Source organism: Coregonus clupeaformis, chromosome 12 (assembly GCF_020615455.1).
Source record: "Coregonus clupeaformis isolate EN_2021a chromosome 12, ASM2061545v1, whole genome shotgun sequence".
In the NCBI taxonomy this organism is placed as follows: Eukaryota; Metazoa; Chordata; class Actinopteri; order Salmoniformes; family Salmonidae; genus Coregonus; species Coregonus clupeaformis.
In genome coordinates, this window is record NC_059203.1 from 35,875,413 (window position 1) to 35,902,635 (window position 27,223).

The following is a 27,223-nucleotide window of genomic DNA, read 5'->3' on the forward strand; positions in this document are numbered from 1 at the left end:
ACAGGTCCTAATCCAGGCACTTGTCATCTCCCGTCTGGATTACTGCAACTCGCTGTTGGCTGGGCTCCCTGCCTGTGCCATTAAACCCCTACAACTCATCCAGAATGCCGCAGCCCGTCTGGTGTTCAACCTTCCCAAGTTCTCTCACGTCACCCCCCTCCTCCGCACACTCCACTGGCTTCCAGTTGAAGCTCGCATCCGTTACAAGACCATGGTGCTTGCCTATGGAGCAGTGAGGGAACGGCACCTCCGTACCTTCAGGCTCTGATCAGTCCCTACACCCAAACGAGGGCATTGCGTTCATCCACCTCTGGCCTGCTGGCTCCCCCTTCCTCTGCGGAAGCATAGTTCCCGCTCAGCCCAGTCAAAACTGTTCGCTGCTCTGGCACCCCAATGGTGGAACAAGCTCCCTCACGACGCCAGGACAGCGGAGTCACTCACCACCTTCCAGAGACATTTGAAACCCCACCTCTTTAAGGAACACCTGGGATAGGATAAAGTAATCCTTCTACCCCCCCCCCCCAAAAAAAAATAATATATATATATAAAATTGTAAAGTGGTTATCCCACTGGCTATAGGGTGAATGCACCAATTTGTAGTCGCTCTGGATAAGAGTGTCTGCTAAATGACGTAAATGTGCCCTTGAGCAAGGCACTTAACCCTAATTGCTCCTGTAAGTCGCTCTGGATAAGAGCGTCTGCCAAATGACTAAAATGTAAAATGTTGATAAGCCACACCTGTCAGGTGGATGGATTATCTTGGCAAAGGAGAAATGCTTACTAACAGGGATGTAAACAAATTTGTGCACAAAATTTGCAAGAAATAAGCTTTTTGTGCATATGGAAAATATCTAGGATCTTTTTTCTGCTCATGAAACATGGGACCAACACTTTACATGTGGCATTTATATTTTTGTTCAGTATACAGTGGGGAAAAAAGTATTTAGTCAGCCACCAATTGTGCAAGTTCTCCCACTTAAAAAGATGAGGCCTGTAATTTTCATCATAGGTACACGTCAACTATGAAAGACAAATTGAGGAAATTGAGATTTTTAATGAATTTATTTGCAAATTGTGGAAAATAAGTATTTGGTCACCTACAAACAAGCAAGATTTCTGGCTCTCACAGACCTGTAACTTCTTCTTTAAGAGCCTCCTCTGTCCTTCACTCGTTCCCTGTATTAATGGCACCTGTTTGAACTTGTTATCAGTATAAAAGACACCTGTCCACAACCTCAAACAGTCACACTCCAAACTCCACTATGGCCAAGACCAAAGAGCTGTCAAAGGACACCAGAAACAAAATTGTAGACCTGCACCAGGCTGGGAAGACTGAATCTGCAATAGGTAAGCAGCTTGGTTTGAAGAAATCAACTGTGGGAGCAATTATTAGGAAATGGAAGACATACAAGACCACTGATAATCTCCCTCGATCTGGGGCTCCACGCAAGATCTCACCCCGTGGGGTCAAAATGATCACAAGAACGGTGAGCAAAAATCCCAGAACCACACGGGGGGGACCTAGTGAATGACCTGCAGAGAACTGGGACCAAAGTAACAAAGCCTACCATCAGTAACACACTACGCCGCCAGGGACTCAAATCCTGCAGTGCCAGACGTGTCCCCCTGCTTAAGCCAGTACATGTCCAGGCCCGTCTGAAGTTTGCTAGAGTGCATTTGGATGATCCAGAAGAGGATTGGGAGAATGTCATATGGTCAGATGAAACCAAAATATAACTTTTTGGTAAAAACTCAACTCGTCGTGTTTGGAGGACAAAGAATACTGAGTTGCATCCAAAGAACACCATACCTACTGTGAAGCATGGGGGTGGAAACATCATGCTTTGGGGCTGTTTTTCTGCAAAGGGACCAGGACGACTGAGCCGTGTAAAGGAAAGAATGAATGGGGCCATGTATTGTGAGATTTTGAGTGAAAACCTCCTTCCATCAGCAAGGGCATTGAAGATGAAACGTGGCTGGGTCTTTCAGCATGACAATGATCCCAAACACACCGCTCGGGCAATGAAGGAGTGGCTTCGTAAGAAGCATTTCAAGGTCCTGGAGTGGCCTAGCCAGTCTCCAGATCTCAACCCCATAGAAAATCTTTGGAGGGAGTTGAAAGTCCATGTTGCCCAGCGACAGCCCCAAAACATCACTGCTCTAGAGGAGATCTGCATGGAGAAATGGGCCAAAATACCAGCAACAGTGTGTGAAAACCTTGTGAAGACTTACATAAAACATTTGACCTGTGTCATTGCCAACAAAGGGCATATAACAAAGTAGAGAAACTTTTGTTATTGACCAAATACTTATTTTCCACCATAATTTGCAAAGAAATTCATTAAAATTCCTACAATGTGATTTTCTGGATTTTTTTCTTCTCATTTTGTCTGTCATAGTTGACGTGTACCTCTCTCATCTTTTTAAGTGGGAGAACTTGCACAATTGGTGGCTGACTAAATACTTTTTTCCCCCACTGTAGATCAATCAACAGAACTGTGTTGGGATGATTGGCCTAACAAATAGGAAATTACATCTGTACAGTAGACACAATCAGCAAAGAACATGTGCTGTGAACTTTGAATGAGGACCTTGAATTTGCAAGTTATTTTTCACTGACTGACTACAGAGAGTGTTGAATGTGCAATGCTACCTGCTGTGCATCGGTGTCCGACTGGAATGTGATGTACCAGTTGTTGTTGGCCACAAATTCAACACTTATCACTTTGGGACAGTTTTCATTCTTAAAGAGGGCCTCCACTTCCTGAGGGCAAATGAAATAAGGAATAGACAGAAGATGAGGGTGTTAGAACCTTTCTTATAGCGTTCTACCACAAAATAACCATATTCGTCACATGTAATGAGCAAATGGCTACACCAGCGTTTCCCAAACTCGGTCCTCGGGACCCCAAGGGGTGCACATTTTGGTTGTTGGCCTAGCACTACACAGCTGATTCAAATAACCAAGTAATCATCTAGCTTTGATTATTTGAATCAGCTGTGTAGTACTAGGGCAAAAAAACAAAACGTGCACACCTTGGGGTCCCTACCAAGTTTAGCAGACAGTCGGCTACACAGAAGGTAAACCAGAAAAAAAAAGAGCTAATTCTACATTTTGTCACCTCTACAGGTGTGGTCTCTGGCACCTCCCTCAGAATGATGATGCAGCGCTTGTGATTGGGCCGAACCTTTTCCCCCATCTCGTCAACTTGTACCATGGGTGAAGCTGAAACCACACACACACACACACACACCCAAAAATATATCAACATTATATCAAATTTACTAGCACCTTTTCAATTAATGACCAAGTGAGGATTACTTGCTCTCATTTGAGTGAGTTTGCTCCCGAAGCCAGTTTCATGGCATACCTACCCCAAAGTGCTTGAAATACCCCCACTCAACTTTTAAAACTTTAAAATGGATCATGTTCACCTACTTAATGCTGCTTCCATTACTACGATGATATAGTGCCTTCAGAAAAGTATTCACACCCCATTGACTTTTTCCACATTTTGTTGTGTTACAGCCTGAATTTAAAATGGATTAAATTAAGATTTTGTGTCACTGGCCTACACACACACACACACACACACAACCCCATAATGTCAAAGTGGAATTATATTTCTAGAAATGTTCATAAAAAACTGAAATGCTGAAACGGCAATTTCAGGAGTAAAAATTTGCTTAACAAGTCACATTTAAGTTTCATTTTTTTAATGACTACCTCATCTCTGTACCCCACACATGCAAGGTCCCTCAGTCGAGCAGTGAATTTCAAGCACAGATTCAACCACAAAGACCAGGGAGGTTTTCCAATGCCTCACAAAATGGCACCTATTGGTAGATGGGTAAAAAAAAAAAAAAAAAAAAAAAAAGACTGAATATCCCTTTGAACATGGTAAAGTTATTAATTATACCTTGGATGGCGTATCAATACACCCAGTCACTACAAAAGACACAGGCAAGTACACCATGAGGCCAATGGTGAATTTAAAACAGTTACTGAGTTTAATGGCTGTGATAGGAGAAAACTGAGGATGGATCAACAACATTCTAGTTACTCCACAATACTAACCTAATGACAGAGTGAAAAGGAGGAAGCCTGTACACAATAAAAATATTCCAAAACATGAATCCTGTTTGCAATAAGGGACTAAAAGTAAAACTGCAAAAAAAATGTGGCATTGAAATTAACTTTGTCCTGAAATACAAAGCGTTATGTTTGGGCAAATCAAATGCATCACTGAGTACCACTCTTCATATTTTCAAGCATGGCGGCGGCTTTATCATGTTATGGGTATGCTTGTCATTGGCAAGGACTAGGGAGTTGTTTTTTTTGGCGGATAATAAAAACGGAATAGTGCTAGACAAAATCTTAAAGGAAAACCTGGTTCAGTCTGCTTTCCAACACACACTGGAAGACAAATTCACCTTTCAGCAGGACAATAACTTAAAACAAAGCTAAATATACAATCGAGTTGCTTACCAAGACGACATTTAATGTTCGTGAGTAGCCTAGTTACAGTTTTGACTTAAATCAACTGAAAACCTATGGCAAGACTTCAAAATGGCTGTCCCGCAATGATCAACAACCAACTTGACAGAGCTTGAATAATTTTTAAAAGAATAATGTGCAAATATTGTACAATCCAGGTGTGCAAAACTCTTAGAGACTTACCCAGAAAGAATCACAGCTGTAATCACTGCCGAAGGTGATTCTAACATGTTGACTCTGGGTGTAAATATTTACATTTACATTTTACATTTTAGTCATTTAGCAGACGCTCTTATCCAGAGCGACTTACAGTTAGTGAATACATATTTTTTTTTATACTGGCCCCCCGTGGGAATCGAACCCACAACCCTGGCGTTGCAAACGCCATGCTCTATCAACTGAGCTACATCCCTGCCGGCCATTCCCTCCCCATACCCTGGACGACGCTGGGCCAATTGTGCGCCGCCCATGAGTCTCCCGGTCGCGGCCAGCTACGACAGAGCCTGGATACGAACCAGGATCTCTAGTGGCACAGTTAGCACTGCGATGCAGTGCCTTAGACCACTGCGCCACTCGGGAGATTAAATACTTATGTAAATTAAATATTTCATTTTCAATAAGCGTAAAGAATATTCTAAAAACGTGTTTTCACTTTGTCATTATGGGGTATTGTGTAGTTGGGTGAGAAATCTATTTAATCCATTTTGAATTCAGGCTGTAAAAAAATATGGAATATGTCAAGGAGTATGAATACTTTTTGAAGGCACTGTAAGTACATTGTTTCAAGTTTGACTACCACAATCCCTCTCTATACCATTACTAATTAATCTACTGGTGCCGTCCCAGCCACCACATCGTTACTTCCACCACTGTAATCTCGTTCCCAGCCATGTGTCAACACGTCTGGTATGAGGCTACAGCTTGTGTGCTAAGTGTTTTTAGCTTGGGTAGAAATCCTTCAACCTGAGCTTGTTTCTGACCAATCTTGTAGCAGCCTAAAGTATAAGCCTGTCCAGGGAGGCTATTTCCTACAGGGTCAAAGGTGAGGTGGGTTTGTGTTCATACCTCGTAGCACCTCCAGGATGAGGTCCATGTCGGTGGTGAGGAACTTGATGCCCTCCATGCTGGCGATGGTCCAGATGGGGATAAACTGATCACTGTCCATCTGGGACATCAGGTACAGATCCTTGGACAGATTCTCTCTGAAGACAGACAACAGGGCATGAGAAACCAACAAGCCATGTCTGTTACATGCTATGGGGGAGCTAAGACACATTTGTGCCCTGATTCTTGAAGCTGGGTGTAAGACACATTTTCCTACTCCACAGGAGAGGCATTTGAAAGTGAAAACTCATGTAATCTGTAAATATAAATACAATTTGAATCACAAAGCTGTTTAGCCACAGAGAAAATACAGAATCTTGCCTAGCCATGATTGGTTGAGATAATAATGGGGCTGGGACCTTCACGAGAAAGAGTGTTCTGTCACTCAAGGCTTCTGTCAAATGGCAGGTCCTGCGCTCTGCTACCACAGATATTTGAAAGAGCCAAAGATCATTGGATTTACTCATATTTTCATCAAAGTGTAGCTACAGATTTCAATAAAAGTGTTGTCCTGAATAGAGCTGCAGGTATCGACACAGCTCTGTCTTCTGTGGCAAAAGCGGTGTGGTTGAAGCCGAGTGGGAAGGATTATTTTGAAAATGTTCGTCTGCCTTGAATCATCATAATCCATACACAGGTAAGAGTCTACAGTTAAAATGGCAAGCTAGCTACATGTGCATACAATATTGGTTCAACTGTATCAAAAGGTTGTATTCATTGCTCATTGCTAGCTATTGTTAGCTAGTTAGACAGTTGCATACAAGTAACGTTATAGCCAGATATCTGCTGTTAATGTTGATTGCTGATGTGCTAAGCCATGCATGATGCTAATCTTCGTCATACAGTGCATTCGGAAAGTATTCAGACAACCTGACCTTTACCACTGTTATAATACAGCCTTATTTTAAAATGGATTAAATTGTTTTTCCCCCCTCATCAATCTAAACAATACCCCATAATCAAAAAGAAAAAACACGTTTTTAGAAATTGTTGCTAATTTATAATAAAAAATAATCACATTTAAATAAGTATTCAGACCCTTTACTCAGTACTTTGTTGAAGCACCTTTGGCAACGATTACATTATTGAGTCTTCTTGGGTATGACGCTACAAGCTTGGCACACCTGCATTTTGGGAGTGTCTCCCATTCTTCTCTGCAGATCCTCTCGAACTCTGTCAGGTTGGATGGGGAGCATTGCCACACAGCTATTTTCAGGTTTCTCCAGAGATGTTTGATCGGGTTCAAGTCCGGTCTCTGGCTGAGCCACTCAAGGACATTCAGAGACTCCCGCGTAGTCTTGGCTGTGTGCTTAAGGTTGTTGTCCTGTTGGAAGTTGAAGCTTCACCCTAGTCTGAGGTCCTGAGCGCTCTGGAGCAGGTTTTCATCAAGGATCTGTCTGTACTTTGCTCCATTCATCTTTCCCCTCGATCCTGACTAGTCTCCATGCTGCAGAAAACTATCACCACATCATGATGCTGCCACCACCATGCTTCATCGTAGGGATGGTGCCAGGTTTCCTCCAGATGTGACGCTTGGCATTCAGGCCAAAGAGTTCACTCTTGGTTTCATCAGACCAGAGAATCTTGTTTCTCATGGTCTGAGAGTCCCTTAGGTGCCTTTTGGCAAACTCCAAGCGGGCTGTCATGTGCCCTTTACTGAGGAGTGGCTTCCGTCTGGCCACTACCATAAAGGCCTGATTGGTGGAGTTCTGCAGAGATGGTTGTCCTTCTAGAAGGTTCTTCCATCTCCACAGAGGAACTCTAGAGCTCTGTCAGAGTACCATCGGGTTCTTGATCACCTCCCTGACCAAGGCACTTCTTCCCCGATTGCTCAGTTTGGCCGGGGGCGGCCAGCTCTAGGAAGAGTATTGGTGGTTCCAAACTTCTTCCATTTAAGAATGATGGAGGCCACTGTGTTCTTGGGGACCTTCAATGCTGCAGACATTGTTTGGTACCCTTCCCCTGATCTGTGCCTCGACACAATCCTGTCTCGGAGTTCTACGGATATGTTATTAATTTATTTATTTGCAAACATTTCTAAAAACCTGTTTTTACTTTGTCATTATGGGGTATTGTGTGCATATTGATGAGGATTTTTATATTTATTTAATCAATTTTAGAATAAGGCTGTAACGTAACAAATGTGAAGGGGTCTGAATACTTTCCGAATGCACTGTATTTATCATGTTTAACTAGCTACCGAAAATAGCCATCGTGGTGCGAATGATAGTCGATTAGCAATTTAATCAAACCCAATGATAGGGATGCATGCTGATTTGGCTAGCTAGCTAGTCACGATGAAATAGCTAGCCATCTACATTGGATTATAGATTTTGAAGTTATTTTTTTGCATGTTCAACTAGCTGGCTAGCTAGATGAATACCATTTACACGTAACTTAGCCAGCAGCTAATTATTAAGTTAGATGTTGGCTAAAACTAGCTAGCTAGTTATCGTGTAGTGTCTGCATTGCCATTGCAGACGGTGTAGGCCGTCATTGTAGGCAGCCAATTGTTTGGCTGGAAGCAGGTTGAGTGTGTACAGGGCATTTTAGTACAGCTGTAGATGTCAACAGGCAATAACAAGCTATAGGACATTAATTAATTAATGTTTTAACCCATGTTTCTGGAATGTGTCTTTCAGCATAAGAAGAAACTGCTCTCCACCACCAGTACAATGAGATGATAAAGGGTGAACAAGCAGCACTTCAGGTATTTTGTCTTTGTACTTTATGAGCTTATTGCTTGAACTTGGGGGTCAATTAAGGTTATTGCTGGTATGCAAGTTTTAATGTCTTGTCTATTTATGTCTGCTTTCCTCCATTACAGCTTAAATTGTCTGGAGTCTGGTGTTGTGGCCAAGGAGCTTTCACTCAGATGGAACCAGGTTTCAGCTGCTGTGCCACGCTGACGTCCTTACTCCCAGAGATATGGGAGTGGGAGATGCTGCCGAGTGGCGCAGCGGTCTAAGGCACTGCATCTCAGTGCTTGAGGCGTCACTAAAGACCCCCCCGGTTCGATTCCAGGCTGTATCACAACCGGCCGTGATTGGGAGTCCCATAGGGCGGCGCACAATTGGCCCAGCGTCGTCCGGGTTTGGCCGTTGTAGGCCGTCATTGTAAATAAGAATTTGTTCTTAACTGACTTGCCTACTTAAATAAAGGTTTAAAAAATAAAATGCAAGTATCATATCAAACACATTTTTGAGAAGAGCAGGACTTTTGCGATGAAAAGGCCATGGACATTACATGTCCTGCTCCAAAGGGGCAGGATAGAAATATGCCCTTAGGCTAGATTCCTTTGTTCATATCATAACATGACCTGAACCAAAGTCACACAAAGGCTCTCATGATATACACTACCGGTCAAACGTTTTAGAACACCTAGTCATTCAAGGGTTTTTCTTTATTTTTACTACTTTCTACATTGTAGAATAATAGTGAAGACATCAACACTATGAAATAACACATATGGAATAATGTAGTAACCAAAAAAGTGTTAAACAAATCAAAATATATTTTATATTCTTCAAACAGCCACCCTTTGCCTTGATGACAGCTTTGCACACTCTTGGCATGCTCCAGCTTTATGGGTAGTCACCTGGAATGCATTTCAATTAACAGGTGTGCCTTGTTAAAAGTTAATTTGTGGAATTTCTTTCCTTCTTAATGCGTTTGAGCCAGTCAGTTGTGACCTTTTTCTCCTAAATGGGATTATACGTTTAGCAACTTCTTAAGCAGCATTACTTCCCCATGTTGTTTTCTCCAACTATAGTGTATGACATACAACTTTGAAGGTCCGATTGTACTTTTATCCAATGTAAAAAATAAAATAAACATTTCACATTTTGGAACATAAGACCGAAAAGAGGTGTGGGGTGGGGGGTCAAAAGTATACATTCATGTCCCCATGTTTTTTTCCCTTGTTCCCCTCAGATCTCAATCTCACGGTCATTAGGTCAGTCACACTGCGCTGACGAAGAGAGGGGAAAGAGGGAGAGGAGGAAGCGGTGTAGAGGGAGTAGGAAAGTTAGAGGCGGGTGAAGCAATTTAGAGAGATGAAGAGGAGAAACCTCCACAGTCACAGTGCTCCTGGGTCCTTCCAAGCGCGATACTGATCATCACCGGGGTTACAGCTTTTGTTCAAATCCAAGGTCTGCTTGATTCATTACCTAAACTATCACACACCATCTAGAATTGCTTAGGTCAGTGAGAGACATTGAAATTCCGACTGTATTTAAGTTATAACAACCATCTAAAATAGGCTCTTCAAAAGCAGTTCACTACTCACCTTGAGAAGCAGAACTCCAGCTGTTTCTTCAGAGACTCTCTCAGGCTCTCTTCAGAGAGGGGCTGCTGTTCCTCCACTGCACAAACATACACAATTTTGATTCAAAATTAATGTTTGGCTATAGGCTGCGAAGCTACGTTTTAGCCCTTGTGCATAACAAATGTTACCAAAGCCATACATCGCTGATCGTTACCATTGGTAATCATTATTACATTAATTCAGGCAACACTAAATGACAATACTTAGTGAAAGGCAAAAACAATAGTTTAATTTTAAGTTTTATTTGTCACATGCACAGGTACAGTGAAATGCTTCACTTGCAAGCCCTACCCAACAGTGCAGTATTCAATATCAAAATAATATACCTAACAATACAATTAAAGAGAGGAATCTCTATACAGGGTCAGTGCCAGTACCAAATGTACAATGTGCAGGGATACTGGAGTATTTGAGGTAGATATGTACATGTAGGCAGGGATTAGGAGAAAGTGACTGGTAGCAGGATAAAAAATAATAATGGTAAACAGTATGGCAGCAGCATAAGTGGTGGGTGTGTGGGTGCAAGAGTGTCAGTGTAGGTGTGATAGCGGATATACATGTAAACACTGCTGAAAAGTGACTGGTAGCAGGACTATATAAATACTTATGGTAATAAAGTAAAGGTACTATATCCACGCAGTGTTTTTTCTGCATAGAGAAGTACTGGGCGGGCAGACTAAGTGTTTTTTCAGGCTGCGTAAGTACAAAATTCTCGCTCTCTCACACACTACATGACCAAAAGTATGTGGACAGCTGCTCGTCGAACATCTCATTCCAAAATCATGGCCATTAATATGGAGTTGGTCTCCCCTTTGCTGCCATAACAGCCTCCATTCTTCTGGGAAGGCCTTCCACTAGATGTAGGAACATTGCTGCGGGGACTTGCTTCCATTCAGCCACAAGAGCATTAGTGAGGTCAGGCACTGATGTTGGGCGATTAGGCCTGGCTCGCAGTCAGAGTTCCAATTCATCCCAAAGGTGTTCGATGGGGTTGAGATCTGGACTCTGTGAAGGCCAAACCATTTCTGTATGGACCTTGCTTTGTGCACGAGGGGCATTGTCATGCTGAAACAGGAAAGGGCCTTCCCCCAAACTGTTGCCACAAAGTTGGAAGCACAGAATCGTCTAGAATGTCATTATATGCTGTAGCATTAAGATTTCCCTTCACTGGAACTAAGTGGCTTAGCCTGAACCATGAAACAGCCCCAAACCATTATTCCTCCTCCACCAAACTTTACAGCTTGCACTATGCACTATGGCACATAGCATCCTCAAACCCAGATTTGTCCGTCGAATTGCCAAATGGTGAAGCGTGATTAATCACTCCAGAGAACGCGTTTCCACTGCTCCAGAGTCCAATGGCGGCGAGCTTTACACCACTCCAGCCGACGATTGGCATTGCGAATGGTGATCTTCAGCTTGTGTGCGGCTGCTCGGTCATGGAACCCATTTCCCGACTAACAGTTCTTTTTTTTTTTTGTCATTAAGCAGACGCTCTTATCCAGAGCGACTTACAGGAGAAATTAGGGTTAAGTGCCTTGCTTAAGGGCACATCCACAGATTTTTCACCTAGCCGGCTCATGGATTAGAACCAGCGACCTTTCAGTTACTGGCACAACGCTCTTACCCACTAAGCTACCTGCCGCCATTCTTGTGCTGACGTTGCTTCCTGAGTCAGTTTGGAACTCGATAGTGAGCGTTGCAACCGAGGACAGACTTTTTACGCACTATGCACTTCAGCGGTCCCGTTCTATGAGCTTGTGTTGCCTACCACTTCGCGGCTGAGCTGTTGTTGCTCCTAGACGTTTTCACTTCACAATAACAGCACTTACAGTTGACCGGGGCAGCTCTAGCAGGGCAGACATTTTATGAACTGAGTTGTTGGAAAGGTGGCATTCTATGACGGTGCCACGTTGGAAGTCTAACGGAGCTCTTCAGTAAGGCCATTCTACTGCCAATGTTTGTCTATGGAGATTGCATGGCTGTGTGCTTGATTTAATACACCTGTTGGCAACGCGTGGCTGAAATAGCCGAATCCACTAATTGGAAGGGGTGTCCACATACTTGAGTGTGTGTCTATGTGAATGTGTACATACACATTTTTTGTGTGTGAATTTTCGGTATGGAAAAACTTTCTGTTGAAGAAAAGATAATGGACCTATATATTGTTTTTAAATAAGATCATCTTTGACAACTAACAATCTCCAAAATAAAAGCTAGACAGTCAGGGAGAATCTAAAATGTAAAAAATTATGCATTCAGGAGTATTTTTGTCATGGCATGGGGCCACCATTGATTTTGTTATAATGTTTGAATCACTCAGATAGCATAAGCCATGGCAAAATGTGTAGAATTGTAGGAAATTTGATTTTAAACTGCAACATTTTATCTCCAGACATGGCAAAATGTATAGAATTGCAGGAAATTAGCTTTAAAAAAACAAATATTTGCCACTGCGGCCAACAGGAAGGCCACGCTCATGACCACGCCCTCCACCTAAGACCCAGTTTGATCAATAAAAAAATAATAAAACAGTACATGTATCCAATTCCCTCCAACGCCAGATCAGAACATGTCATCTCAAAAGCATCTGACCCAGAGGGAGCTGACCAGAGGACTGCTACTGACCTGCTGACTCAGTCACAGAGTCATAGAGGGGGTACCCCAGTTCAGGGGGGTCCATGCCGATCAGTACACCCTCTGTGGGTAAACGGGCACTGCTGTCCGAGGAGGGGTCTGAGTACCCCGTGCCGTACACCTTACCCCGAGTAGGGGGAGCCTCTGAGTAACCTGGGAGGAAGATGGGAGAGTCATGTGGTAGATAAGAGTCTGACTGGGAAAAGAGCCACTGTCAAGGTTGAACCTGGGAGGCTATGTAATCCACAGACTCATAACAGTGCTTGTTTTCGGTGCCTCCACAGATCAGGGTTAGGATGATCTCAGGCCTGGATTAACAGTCCTTCTAAAAAAGGTCCATTGTGCCCTCTGAACTCAGCTAATCAAGTGCCCTAAACCACATGTAGAATTTAAGAAAATGTGTGTCAATGCCATTTAAAACTCAAAGCAAAAATCCTATCTAGGTCTGTGAAGAAGATCTATTAAGGCCTGTGTGTGCATGTAGTGATGTAAAACCTCCAGCGGTGCATTGGGATTGGCCCTCACCCTCAGGGACATCGGAAGCGGGGGTAGTCTCTAGCCAGTGGGTGCCCTCCGTGACTTGGCTCTGGGGCGCAGGGATCTCCTGCCAGACTTTGGCGTTGGGGTTCAGCCCTGCTCCCTTTGTGGTGACCTGTGTGATAAAATACAGAAACATCTTTAGGCTACTGTAGGTTTCTGTCAAAGTCAAATGCTTATTTAGAGAACATGGATTCAGATTTCAATGTTGCTGCATTTTCAAAACCAATGCTGTCAAATACTGGATAAGAGCGTCTGCTAAATGACTAAAATGTAAATACATTCATAAAATCAACCCTAGGCTGACCAAGTCTATTTGGAGAGCGATATGTTATGAATGCTGCTTAACAGGCTTAATTGTCAATGCCCTCCATCAGATTATCATTATTTATTAACAGCCATGCTTGAAATGGAAACCCCTCAATGAATCAGCCATGAATGCAAGAACGCATGCTGACGTTTAATTCTAGACTAGTGCAAATTTGCTGAGCTTCAAATTACACCTTTCACCTTGAATTGCAAGTCTCACACACACACACACACACACACACAAGACCAGTGCAAAGCACAAGAAAGCACATATCAAATATTTGCACATTACAACATTCACCTCTAATTCAAATTGCGCCATAGTGGAATTAAATGAAGTGCATGACAAAGATGTGGGCCACGTGTAGCTCAGTTGGTAGAGCATGGCGCTTGCAACGCCAGGGTTGTGGGTTCGATTCCAACGGGGGGCCAGTATGGGAGGTAAAAAAAAGTATGCACTCACTAACTGTAAGTCGCTCTGGATAAGAGCATCTGCTAAAATGACTAAAATGTAAAAAATTAGTGTCATTTGTGAAAGACTAATCGGCTAAATATTACATTAACTCCCCCAAAACACTATCGTGGTAAACAAATGTATTCCAACCATTTTCCAGCTAATTAATGGACTTGAAGGAGTACATTGTGATGCTTGTACATACTGTAGCTTCAACCCGCCATATGCAACGAATTCATGTTTAAAATAGTCAAACCTTTCTAACGACTAATCAGATTAGGTAGCGTCAGCTACTCAGTGGTGACTACACTGACTGAACGGACTGGAGACCTGGGCATCTAAAAATGTCTGGCTAAACTCCCCACCTAATTACATACAATAGGAAAAGTTCAAACTGACAACTATGTTTGTTCATTTACATGGTACAAACGTGTTGTAAATAGGTTAAGAGAAAACCATTGTAAAACATTAGCATATCGGTGACTGCTGATATGTAAATTTAAGGAGGCGTTATATCACATGTCCCGCCAGCCAGAACTACATACACGTTCTTGCCCTTTAGGTACACTAGATTGTGAAAACAAATGGGACATGTAGCCTACTAGCTACAGCTCAATTTATTAAAGTTTTTTTTGCTTTGCATGCTCACCAATGATGGAAAGCATTTTCCCCGATTGCAACTATTGATTAACGTTATTATTACAACGCTATTATTGACAGGCATGCAACGGTCCCGGTGGCTTCCTAAAGCGCCATAAAATGTCGTCCATAAACCGAACTTTAGACTAGAATGGATAGCTAATAGTACAGACCAAAACATACCTCAACAAATAACAGCATTGTCTTCCTCCCAATGTTGTACTGACTCGCTAACTACCTGATTCAATGGATGTAGCCAGCTAATCCACGATTTTGCTCACTTTTAATGAGAGAAATGTACAATGGGTGGAACTCGATAACACCGTACAATTCACAAGAGGACAGCATGCTACAGTGAAGGAGCTTTCATGAGGCCTCAACTGATTGTTCATTGGTTATCGTACTCCATTAGACTCCGCCTCTCCCAAGTCGTCACATGTACCGACACACTTCTGTGCATCGCCTCTCATTTGTCCCCACCGAACCTACGTCAAAGACAGTCTCGCAATTGGTCGAAGCGTCGTGTCAATCAAAATACTCGTTCAACTCTTCCGGTACCGAAGCCAACCCTCTGCGGATAGTACGACAAAAGAGAGCACATGGCGACAGACATACAGGCCGCTCCAGCATCATGTATACGCTGCACACTTGTAAACCGAAGAACATAAAATAGAAATTATTGCAGATCATGCGGAAAGAACATCAGTACCTATTTGACCGCATTGGTCTTGGTGGAGGTCAGGAAAACAAAGGTGCCACTTAAATAGCATCCATTATGTCCAAGGGAATCAAAACATGAGTGAGGAAAAGGGTTGAAAGGAATCCTGGGGTGTATTTATTAATTAGTCGGATTCTGTTGCAAAACGTTTTGCAATGGAAACCGTTTACTCTAGGAACCAAACGGGGGACCAACCTGAATTTGTCCAATATAAATTAAAAACGTTTTTTTCAGTTGGAAAACGTTTTGCAACAGACCAAACGTTTTGCAACGGAATACGACTAATGAATACACCCCTGATCTGAGAGGGGGCCAACATCTGCTAGCCACATTTCTTAGCCTGCTGAACTGAAGCCTAAGCCTTGGCTCGAAGCGCCAACAAGTCTTAAGGTCTCAGGCAAGGTTAGTGAATTCACTGAACCACCTGTCACACTACACCCCAATTTGATCTTCTCCTCGCAGTCACTTTACCAATGTGACCAACTGGGTTTTTGAACCTGGGTCTCTTGCATGTCACAAGATTGTTAGCTCAGGGAGACAAAACAAGTGTTTAGGTCTCAGGCAAGGTTACTCATCACAGGAGTGTGGTTCACCGAACCACCTCCATTACACACACACACATTAGCTACAACAAGGATAAAGGTTTCCAGAGTGGAGGAATATGGAAGGTGGATGGACGAATTTGAATCTGGCCCGGTGGTGGCAGGTCGTGTAATGGCGGTAGCAGATGCAAGGTTAGATTTTGTTGGCACGAGTGGAGTTGATAAGAATGATAAGTGGGTGAGAAAGAAGAATGGAGGTAAAAGGGCTGAAGTTGGAAATGAATATACATTTAATTGTTGGAGTGTTTCTCACCAGCATGGATGTTTCTTTGGGTGACCCGTTTGTAGTCTAAAAGATGGTAAAGGACGCATTGGGAAAAGTAGAGTCGGTCAGAGTGACCAGAAGCGGTATGTTGTTGATTTCTTGTGTCAAGAGAACAAAAAGAGAAAGCGCTGTGGCTCTACAAACTATCAACGTATGATGTGGAAAGCTATGATTTTCAGAGTAGGACACCAATTAAAATATGTAATCTCTAGCGGATTTCGAGGCTTCGTGGTTTAGGGAGAACATGCGAGAAGTGGTAGACTCTGATAGATCGAAAGAAAAGAGAAAAGCCTATTGGTTTTGTCGTTTGATCAAGTGTTTCTCCCGACTCATGTAAAACGTGGTTATGTGAGATACTGTATGTGGTGAGACCGTATGTACAGAAGCCACAGGAATGTTACAATTGTAAAAAGTTGACACGTGGCAAGTATTTGTCGAAGGAATAAATATGTCGTAGTTGAAGAGTCAGATGATTGCGTAATTGATGGGAATCATGTTCTCGAGCTCCCGGAGTGCCCTGTAAGGATGAAGGAGGTCACAGTAGATAGGAGACCTGCTGGATAGCCCTAATCCTATGTGTAGGCAGTGAAAATAGCTGAAGGAGAGACTGGAGATATGATGGTAGTGGATGCCCCAGTCTACAGTAAATGCCGTTCAGGAGAAGGATCCCGAAACACTAATAGTAAAGAAGGTGGACTGTTGCGTTTATTGCAATAAATTGCACTGGACAAACTAATAAAAAATAACATATTTTAAGAAACTAGACATCATTGTGAAGGCGGCAAAAATATTTCTGGATCTCCAGGATTTTAGTCTAAATGTTACAGGGAATACTGAATGAAGAGGAGTCTCGAAATGGAGTCTGACGGCAGTGGTGAGCGCTCTGAGGTTAAGCCAGGACAGGGTGATGTGGGCCTACCTGCGGTGACAGGTGTAGTGGAGACCTCCAACATTTGCCCTGAGAATCCTACCAGAGATGATTTTGGACCGGTAGGAGTGAGAGTTTTGGGAAGAGTGGATTCCTGCTTTTTGGCCAACCCACACATTGTGTCAGGCTGGGTATAGAACAAACTAGGAATGGTTACATCTGTGGAAGTTTCGAGAAGTGGAATTGTTTAGATTTTTTGTGTATGCGACTCCCAGAGGAAGCAGGTGCTTCAAGTCATGCAGCTCAACCTGTGGTGTGCTTTGCTCTCCGGAGCAGGGCGCCGCTAAAAGGGGTGATCAGTTGGGTAGCATTGAGTGTAGAGGTGGATCAACTTAAAAATGAATTTTCCTAGTGTTTGTGACGCCCACCGTTTGGTGAGACATAGACCCGGTGGCAATAGCGAGACTGAGAATACCCTGTCTGACAGTTTCTTCCTGATAAGGTCTGGTTAGGTTATATTTGCCATTCTGTGAGGGCCTATGTTCCAAACCCGCTTCGGTGCTTTAGATGCCAAGGATTCTGACATGTTGCAGCAGTGTGTCGAAGGGAGATCCCAAGATGTGAGAAATGTGCAGGAGGGCATAGTCAGAGGGAGTGTCCAGTTGGGATAGAGAAAGCACTGCGTGTCAACTGTGGGGGTGCCCATGCAGCTGGGGCTCCGTTGTGCCCTGTGAGAGAGACAGGTTGAGATTGCCAGAGTTTGAGTGGGGCAGAAAGTTTCCTATGCTGAGGAAGTGAAGAGGGTAGAGCATAGCCCAAGGATGAGCGAGTCAACTAGGAGCCCCTCCAGTGAGTAGGCCTGAAGAGAGCCAGAGAGGATGAGTTTTACACTGAACAAAAATATAAACGCAACATGCATCAATTTCAAAGATTTTACTGAGTTAAAGTTCATATAAGGAAATAATTACTTAGGCCCTAATCTATGGATTTCACATGACTGGGAATACAGATTTGCATCTGTTGGTCACAGATTCCTTAAAAAAAAGTAGGGGCATGGATCAGAAAACCAGTCAGTATCTGGTAGTGCAACACAATCTTTCACTCAATTCATGTAAATATGTACAAAAAGTATCAGCAGATTGTGTGTTTTTGTGTGGCTTAATTTGTGTGAAAATACATTTTTGTGCGACTTAATTCATAGAAAAAAAAAACATGTTAACAACCCAATATTGTTAATCAACCAGGTTGTCACCATAATAATTATAATTCAATAGTAGCCTTACATTTTTTAATTTGTATTAATTCCAATACTGTTTTCTATGAGTTTTTCGCTTTATACTTTCGTGGGCGGCAGGTAGCTTAGTGGTTAAGACCGTTGTGCCAGTAACCGAAAGGTCGCAGGTTCTAATCCCCAAGCCGACTAGGTGAAAATCTGTCGATGTGCCCTTGAGCAAGGCACTTAACCCTAATTGCTCCTGTAAGTCGCTCTGGATAAGAGCGTCTGCTAAATGACTAAAATGTAAATGTATACTGGTGCACTTGTAGTCAGAAAGGCCCTTTTTTTTTAGTGTAGGCAACAGTAGGCCTACACGATTTTCTTCATAACGCATTTATTACAAGGCTCCACTTTTTCGTGTATATTACACCATTTCTTTCATAATGCATTTTATACAAGGCTATGTCGATTTTTATGAGGGTTGCCAGATTAGAGAAAATTATTATTATGATCTTTAACTGGTTAAATGTTTGTAGTTTGCATGTTTCAGTAATGATTAACATGGTTAAATAGTTGTAAATCTCTGCTTGATTTAGCTTTGGTATATTTGGCATTTTTATACATATTCTGCATTTCCACTGAAGAAAGCTATAATTAATCAGCACACTACTGTAAATAAATGGACCCTACCTGTTATAAAACGGAAATTGCGCTCCGTAAATAAATGAGAAATGTTCAGTCTGAAGCCATTCGGCTATGGGTTTCACAGCCCTATAATGATGATACAAGTTATATCACCTTAAAAATATTTTATTTACAACCTCTGGGGTATAACATGTTGGGCAAAGTGGTAGAGTCTGACATTTAACCCCTAAGTTGAGTTCAGTCTTCGCCAATGAGAACCAAGAGGGGCCCAGCTTTGTCCTTCATGATTGAGAAAAGCCTCAATTCTAGGCCGTAGAAAATCCTACATCCATCTCATTAGATCAGAACAGGATGGATCAACAGTTACTCATATTAATGGTTTGCATACGAAAAAAAAGGATAGTTGTGTTTTGCTGCATAACACACATTGTCTACCCATATGATGTGGACCATTGTCAGGTTATTTGATATATAAGCGTCAAGAAACAAAAGAACACCATGGTTGTAATAACACTTTAAAACAGGTAGTTTGTAAATGTGTAGAATGTGTTTGCTTTGGGTCCACAACGGTAAGTTAACTTATGTAAATTAGACAGTCACAGAGGATTTTCTTCTGAATAACTGGTCAGGGAATAGCACTTTCCAGTCAGCTTCAGGCAACTTTGATGTAAGGCTTGATCACACCTGTAGTGACTACTTCTATCCGTCGCACCCATTGTTGCTTATCCATTGTTCACTAGATATATCAATGTAATAACACCCAACACAATGTTGAAAAACAGAATGCTTCTCACTACTAGATCACATAACTAGACGTGAGCTGGATGTCAACCCAACGCTACCACCAATGTAGCGGAAGAAAGTGAAAGCTGCAACAGGGACTCTAACCAGGGCTCATACATGGCAAAGTGAGCTCTAACGGTCTTTGCCATGAAAGCCTAGTAGGCCTCTGGGCAGGCATTAGGCCTACAATGCTGGCATATGCCTTGTTACAATAGCCTAATTATACAACACGACCGTAATAATCATCATAAAACGGCCTTGGAAGTGCCATTCATTTTTTTCAGGTCGTCTGTTTCACCACATTTATTGATTAATTAATTTCCCATCATGAAAATATATCCCCATTCCCCAATCAAATACCTTAATCGATACCACACAAAAACAGACAAATAAAAACTTTTACTCCAATCTGGCAACCCTCATAAAATCTGACATAGCACCAGTATCCCAAAGTATTAAGCGAAAACAAGCATCAAAACAGCATTGGCATAAAAAAATAAAAAAAATAACTACGACTACTATAAGTATTTCCATGACAACCTGGTTGATTAACAATATTGTGTTAAAAAAACATTAATGTATATAAATAAATGTGGGACACAAAGGCAGTGTAGAACACCATTTCCCAAAATGCATTGCTCCAATAACATTCAAAATATTGTTTCGAAGTTTGCCCCCAAAAATCTATTTTCCATTTTTAAATATCATAATTTAGCCGTGATGGCGAGAGGGGATGCAAACCCCGATGAGTCAGTCTTCTGTTAGATGTGTACATTTGTTACATTGGAGCAGCTCACAAAGTCGCTAACTGTAAATCGCTCTGGATGAGAGCGTCTGCTAAATGACTAAAATGTACAAAATGTAAACAAAGCCAGCAATGTTGATACATTGTATAATTTCATTGCCTGTTATAACCAATAGCACAGACCAATCTGAGTAGACTTTGCAAGTTCACTGTCATGCAGCCCCTGAGTGTCAGAGGGGGAAAACGGAGCAACAGGCATGCTTGCAGTAAAGAAAATGGATTGTCTCTTTCTATCCGGATTCGCGCGCATTTTATATAATTTCACAAAACATGTTGCGGACCGTTTTAAATTTATCCCGGGTCTAGCTAACAAGCTAACAACCTGGTAACTTGACAGTAGGTTTAGGCTAATTTGATTGGCACAGGAAGAAAGGGTCTGCTCCTCATGACATGTGCTTCAAAAATGTAGGATTCATATAGGCCTAATGGAAGCCTAAACTATATCAAACATCTATTTATTTCTGGTGCTCCTTCAAATTCTTTTGGGGTGCCTAACGTTTTAAATAGTTGGGAGCAGTGTGTGTGTTTGTGGGAGAGAGAGAGGTGTATGTTTTTGAGAGTGATTGAGACAGTGTGTGAGGAAGGGAGGGAAAGTGTGTGTGTGTCTAAGTGAAGAGTAAAGGTTTCATGCAGTGTTTTCCACTTACTGACACAATGCAGATCAATATGCATGTATGTCACAGGAGGTAGGTGTCACCTTAATTGGGGAGGATGGACTCGCGGTAATGGCTGGAGCGGAATAAGTGGAATGGTATCAAACATGGTTTTGATGTGTTTGATGTAGGGATGCAAATATCCAATTTTACTGCCGACTAACTGACGCTGACTAGCTGACCCTCATTAACCGGTCAACAAACAGAAACAAATTAATCCAAACAGTAAAATGACATGACCAACAGAAAATACTATCAGAGATCTGTATATAATGACGAGATGCTTATGTTTACGCCCTAACAATGGGAGTCGTCCCAAGGCGGGAAGGCAGGCGACAAGCGTAGGACCAAAATAAGCCCATAGAAACACATTGGACTTATTTTGGCGAGTGAAACCTCTCGCTTCGCCTCTTCCTCTCAAAAGCCTATAGGCTATTATTGAACATGCAACTCCTGTAATGAAGCAGCTAATAAAACGTCATTTTCAAACATTTGCCCAAATGCAATTAGCGGAAAACACAGTTCTAAACTGTGCACCTAATGCGAGCAGTTCCATATGTGACAGAGATGAAAATCTCTGTTAGAAACATAGAGGGGGACTCTAATAGCAACTACTATGATGGGTTGCTAATATGACTAGGATTTTGCCTTTGGCTTCTGGACAACAAAATAAAGTTGATATGAAAACCAATAAGGTAAGACATGCTTCATTATTTGAAGTAGTCAAATGTTCAGGTTTCAAACAATTATACTGCCTCAAGCTCACATTGCATAGTGGTGGGTGACGCGATTATAGTCAACAGTAGGCAGGCTATATGGCGAATGAGAGGCACGCTTTACTAGTTGAATGAGAAATAAAAATAGCTCCTTTTTAATTCTGACCACCAAAGTTAACACGCGATTGCATTTAGAATTGTATGTTTGTTGCGCAATGACTGGGCTTACAAAAGTAACCTACAGGCTGAGGAGCTACTCTTGCGCTGTCTGACAGGTGGTAGACTATTCCGCTCCTCAAACTAGGCTTTGTATACTGTGCGCATTTGATAAATAAAGTGCATAACTACTAACGAAAATACACACGCGCCAATTTCATTCCACAAACGTATGCAAATTAACCCATAGACCAATAAGCTATGTGAGAATGCTGTTCATTGACTACAGCTAAGCGTTCAACACCATAGTGCCCATAAAGCTCATCACTAAGCTAAGGACACTGGGACAAAACACCTCCCTCTGCAACTGGATCCTGGACTTCCTGACCGGCCACCCCCAGGTGGTAAGGGTAGACAACAACACGTCTGCCACGCTGATCCTCAACACTGGGGCCCCTCAGGGGTGCATGCTTAGTCAAATCCTGTACTCCATGTTCACCCACGACTGCGTGGCCAAACACAACTCAAACACCATCATTAAGTTTGCTGAGGACACAACAGTGGTAGGCCTGATCACCGACAACGATGAGACAGCCTATAGGGAGGATGTCAGAGACCTGGCAGTGTGGTGCCAGGACAACAACCTCTCCCTCAATGTGAGCAAGACAAAGGAGCTGATTGTGGACTACAGCAAAAGGAGGGCCGAACAAGCCCCCATTAACATCGACGGGGCTGTAGTGGAGCGGGTCGAGTGTTTCAAGTTCCTTGGTGTCCACGTCACCAACGAACTATCATGGCCCAAACACACCAAGACAGTCGTGAAGAGGGCACGACAACACCTTTTCCCCCCTCAGGAGACTGAAAAGATTTGGCATGGGTCCCCAGAGCCTCAAAAAGTTATACAGCTGCACCATCGAGAGCATCTTGACCGGTTGCATCACCGCCTGGTATGGCAACTGCTCGGCATCTGACCGTAAGGCACTACAGAGAGTAGTGCGTACGGCCCAGTACATCACTGGGGCCAAGCTTCCTGCCATCCAGGACCTATATACTAGGCGGTGTCAGAGGAAAGCCCCAAAAATTGTCAACGACTCCAGTCACCCAAGTCATCGACTGTTCTCTCTGCTACCGCAAGGCAAGCGGTACCAGAGCGCCAAGTCTAGGTCCAAAAGGCTCCTTAACAGCTTCTACCCCCAAGCCATAAGACTGCTGAACAATTCATCAAATGGACACCCATACTTTTTACATTGAGACCCCCCCACCCCCACCCCTCCATTTATTTTTACACTGCTGCTACAAACTTGAGCGTGCATAACTTTTCACCCCCCCAAAGTCAATACTTTGTAGAGCCACCTTTTGTAGCAATTACAGCTGCAAGTCTCTTGGGGTATGTCTCTATAAGCTTGGCATATCTAGCCACTGGGATTTCTGCCCATTCTTCAAGGCAAAACTGCTCCAGCTCCTTCAAGTTGGATGGGTTCTGCTGGTGTACAGCAATCTTTAAGTCATACCCCAGATTCTCAATTGGATTGAGGTCTGGGCTTTGACTAGGCCATTCCAAGACATTTAAATGTTTCCCCTTAAACCACTCGAGTGTTGCTTTAGCAGTATGCTTAGGGTCATTGTCCTGCTGGAAGGTGAACCTCCGTCCCAGTCTCAAATCTCTGGAAGACAAACAGGTTTCCCTCAAGAATATCCCTGTATTTAGCACCATCCATCATTCCTTCAATTCTGACCAGTTTCCCAGTCCCTGCCGATGAAAAACATCCCCACAGCATGATGCTGCCACCAACATGCTTCACTGTGGAGATGGTGTTCTCGGGGTGATGAGAGTTGTTGGGTTTGCACCAGACATAGCGTTTTCCTTCATGGCCAAAAAGTTCAATTTTAGTCTCATCTGACCAGAGTACCTTCTTCCATATGTTTGGGGAGTCTCCCACATGCCTTTTGGCGAACACCATACGTGTTTGCTTATTTTTTTCTTTAAGCAATGGCTTTTTTCTGGCCACTCTTCTGTAAAGCCTAGCTCTGTGGAGTGTACGGCTTAAAGTGGTCCTATGGACAGATACTCCAATCTCCGCTGTGGAGCTTTGCAGCTCCTTCAGGATTATCTTTGGTTTCTTTGTTGCCTCTCTGATTAATGCCCTCCTTGCCTGGTCCGTGAGTTTTGGTGGGCGGCCCTCTCTTGGCAGGTTTGTTGTGGTGCCATATTCTTTCCATTTTTTATAATGGATTTAACGGTGCGCCGTGGGATGTTCAAAGTTTCTGATATTTTTTTATAACCCAACCCTGATCTGTACTTCTCCACAACTTTGTCCCTGACCTGTTTGGAGAGCTCCTTGGTCTTCATGGTGCCGCTTGCCTGGTGGTGCCCCTTGCTTAGTGGTGTTGCAGACTCTCGGGCCTTTCAGAACAGATATATATATATATATATATATACACACACACACACTCTGAGATCATATGACAGATCATGTGACACTTAAATAAAGTCTACCTGTGTGCAATCTAACTAATTATGTGACTTCTGAAGGTAAATGGTTGCACCAGATCTTATTTAGGGGCTTCATAGCAAAGGTGGTGAAAACATATGCACGCACCACTTTTCCGTTATTTTTTTTTCCATTTCAAATCACCAATTTGGACTATTGCAACAAAATAGGAAAAACGCCAAGGGGGATGAATACTTTTGCAAGGCACTGTACATGTACAAATTACCTCGACTAACCTGTACCCCCCGCACATTGACTCGGTACCGGTACCCCCTGTATATAGCCTCGTTATTGTTATTTTATTGTGTTACTTTATATTATTTTACGTTAGTTTATTTGGTAAATATTTTCTTTACCCTTTGACATGCATTGTTGGTTAAGGGCTTGTAAGTAAGCATTTCACGGTAAAGTCTACACCTGTTGTATTCGTCCATGTGACAAATAAAGTTTGATTTGATATGCATTACATGTCAAATGTATTTTCAGTGGCTAACAGATTAATGGTTAACCGTTAACATCCCTAGTTTGACGCCATTCCTGCCATTATTATGAGCCCTATTCCTTCCTCCCATTCCTGCAGCCAAATCACAGGTAGGCCTTTCCAAATATTAGAAAATCAGCTATTCTATGCAGTATTCTATTATACACTGAACAGTGTGGAATTAAATTAAATGTGTTGTATTGAGTAGAAGTCTAAATTTCAGCGACAGGTTTTTGGAGAACGTTTAGAAAACGTGAACAAGCGTCCGGGGGACGGGGCGAACAGGATACTAGGCCACTGATTTTTTCCCACTGTGGTATCGCGATACTACTCGGTATTGTGATACTTGGCCTGGTATCGTATCATTTGTAAAACGGTATTGTGACAAGCCTAGTGTCTGGTGTGACCACCATTTGCCTCATGCAGCGCGACATCTCCTTCGCATAGAGTTGATCAGGCTGTTGATTGTGGCCAGTGGAATGTTGTCCCACTCATCTTCAATGGATGTGCAAAGTTTCTGGATATTGGCGGGAACTGGAACACGCTATCGTACACGTCGATCCAGAACATGCTCAATGGGTGACATGTCTGGTGAGTATGCAGGCCATGGAAGAACTGGGACATTTTCAGCTTCCAGGAATTGTGTACAGATCCTTGCGACATGGGGCCGTGCATTAGCATGCTAAAACATTAGGTGATGGCAACGGATATATGGCACGACAATAGTCCTCAGAATCTCGTCACGGTATCTCTGTGCATTGAAATTGCCATCGATAAAATGCAATTGTGTTTGTTGTCTGTAGCTTCTGCCTGCCCATACCATAACCCCACCATGGGGTAGTCTGTTCACATCATTGACATCAGCAAACGGCTCGCCCACACAACGCCATACACGCTATCTGCCATCTGCCCAGTACAGTTGAAACCGGGATTGATCTGTGAAGACCACACTTCTCCAGCGTGCCAGTGGCCATCGAAGGTGAGCATTTGCCCACTGAAGACGGTTAAGGTGCCAAACTGCAGTCAGGTCAAGACCCTGGTGAGGACGACGAGCACGCCAATGAGCTTCCCTGAGATGGTTTCTGACAGTTTGTGCAGACATTCTTCGGTTGTGCAAACCCACAGTTTCATCAGCTGTCCGGGTGGCTGGTCTTAGACGATCCCGCAGGTGAAGAAGCCGGATGTGGAGGTCCTGGACTGGCATGGTTACACGTGGTCTGCGATTGTGAGGCCGTTTGGACGGAATGCAAAATTCTCTAAAAGACCATTGGAGGCGGCTTATGGTAGAGAAATTAACATTCAATTCTCTGGCAACAGCTCTGGTGGACGCTCCTTTGGTCAGCATGCCAATTGCACACGCTTCCTCAACTTGAGACATCAGTGGCATTGTGTTGTGTGACAACACTGCACATTTTAAGAGTGGCCTTTTACTGTCCCCAGCACAAGGTGCACCTGTGTAACGATCATACTGTTTAATCAACTTATTGATATTCCACACCTGTCAGGTGGATGGATTATCTTGGCATGTAAACAAATTTGTGCACATTTTAGAGAAATAAGCTTTTAGTGCATATGGAACATTTCTGGGATCTTATATTTCAGCTCATGAAACCAACACTTAACATGTTGCATTTATATTTTTGTTCAGTGTAGTAAGGTTTGATTTCTTGCTTTTATTGCCATGGTGATCAAATGCACTGTACTGATGGCGCGTTGATACTGATGGCGCGGAAATCACAGAAGATGTGGAAGTTGCAGCAGCAGAGAAATATTTGAGTGTGAGAGATTTTAGTGCAGAAGACCTACTGGAAGTTGAGTGAATGGCTTCCATCCTCCCAGGCCGAAGGCCCGTTTAGGGCCAAGTTGTCGAATGGGATGATGGGAGGTGTATAGGCGCAGGGTTAGATGGTGGTGCAATTTAAGTTTTTCACATTCCCCTTTATTTTTGTGTTTGTCACCATGTAGAATGCACATTCCGAACTGAGAAAGGCAACAATACGACAAAAAGCATCTAGTCTGCCGGAAATTCACATGAAGAATTGATTCCTTGCGGATACTCGTTACAAAACTAACGTTAGTTAGTTAACGTACGCGAGCTAACCTCGTTAACTAGCTAGTTTACGTTGAACTATTAGTCGACCTCCCTTACTAATGTTAGTTTGTCGACAGATGTTCGTTAACGTAATGTGTAGTTACAGGCCAGACTGACAACGGAGAAGCACGCGGAAGAACCAGTCAGTACTGTCAACGGGAGACTGCTTTATGGAATTGGAGTAACGTTAGCTAGCTAGGTTGCAACATGACGATTACGTTAGTTT

At 42.9% G+C, this 27,223-nt stretch overlaps 1 protein-coding gene across 3 annotated transcripts in view; it reads right to left on the minus strand.

Moving 5' to 3' along the window:
- The window catches only part of LOC121577572 (la-related protein 4-like), a 39,026-nt gene that overhangs the window by 11,361 nt on the left and 442 nt on the right, over positions 1–27,223 (minus strand). For 2 of the 3 annotated variants that reach the window (XM_041891294.1, XM_041891295.1), the window contains 6 exons: positions 13,092–13,218; positions 12,558–12,719; positions 9,891–9,966; positions 5,564–5,700; positions 3,123–3,226; positions 2,654–2,764 (listed from right to left, as the gene is read on the minus strand). In XM_041891294.1, the coding sequence (XP_041747228.1) occupies positions 2,654–2,764; positions 3,123–3,226; positions 5,564–5,700; positions 9,891–9,966; positions 12,558–12,719; positions 13,092–13,218 (717 nt within the window). Of the gene's footprint in view, positions 1–2,653; positions 2,765–3,122; positions 3,227–5,563; positions 5,701–9,890; positions 9,967–12,557; positions 12,720–13,091; positions 13,219–14,688; positions 14,845–27,223 lie in introns of those variants that run through there. The other variant, XM_041891296.1, reaches the window with a different exon arrangement.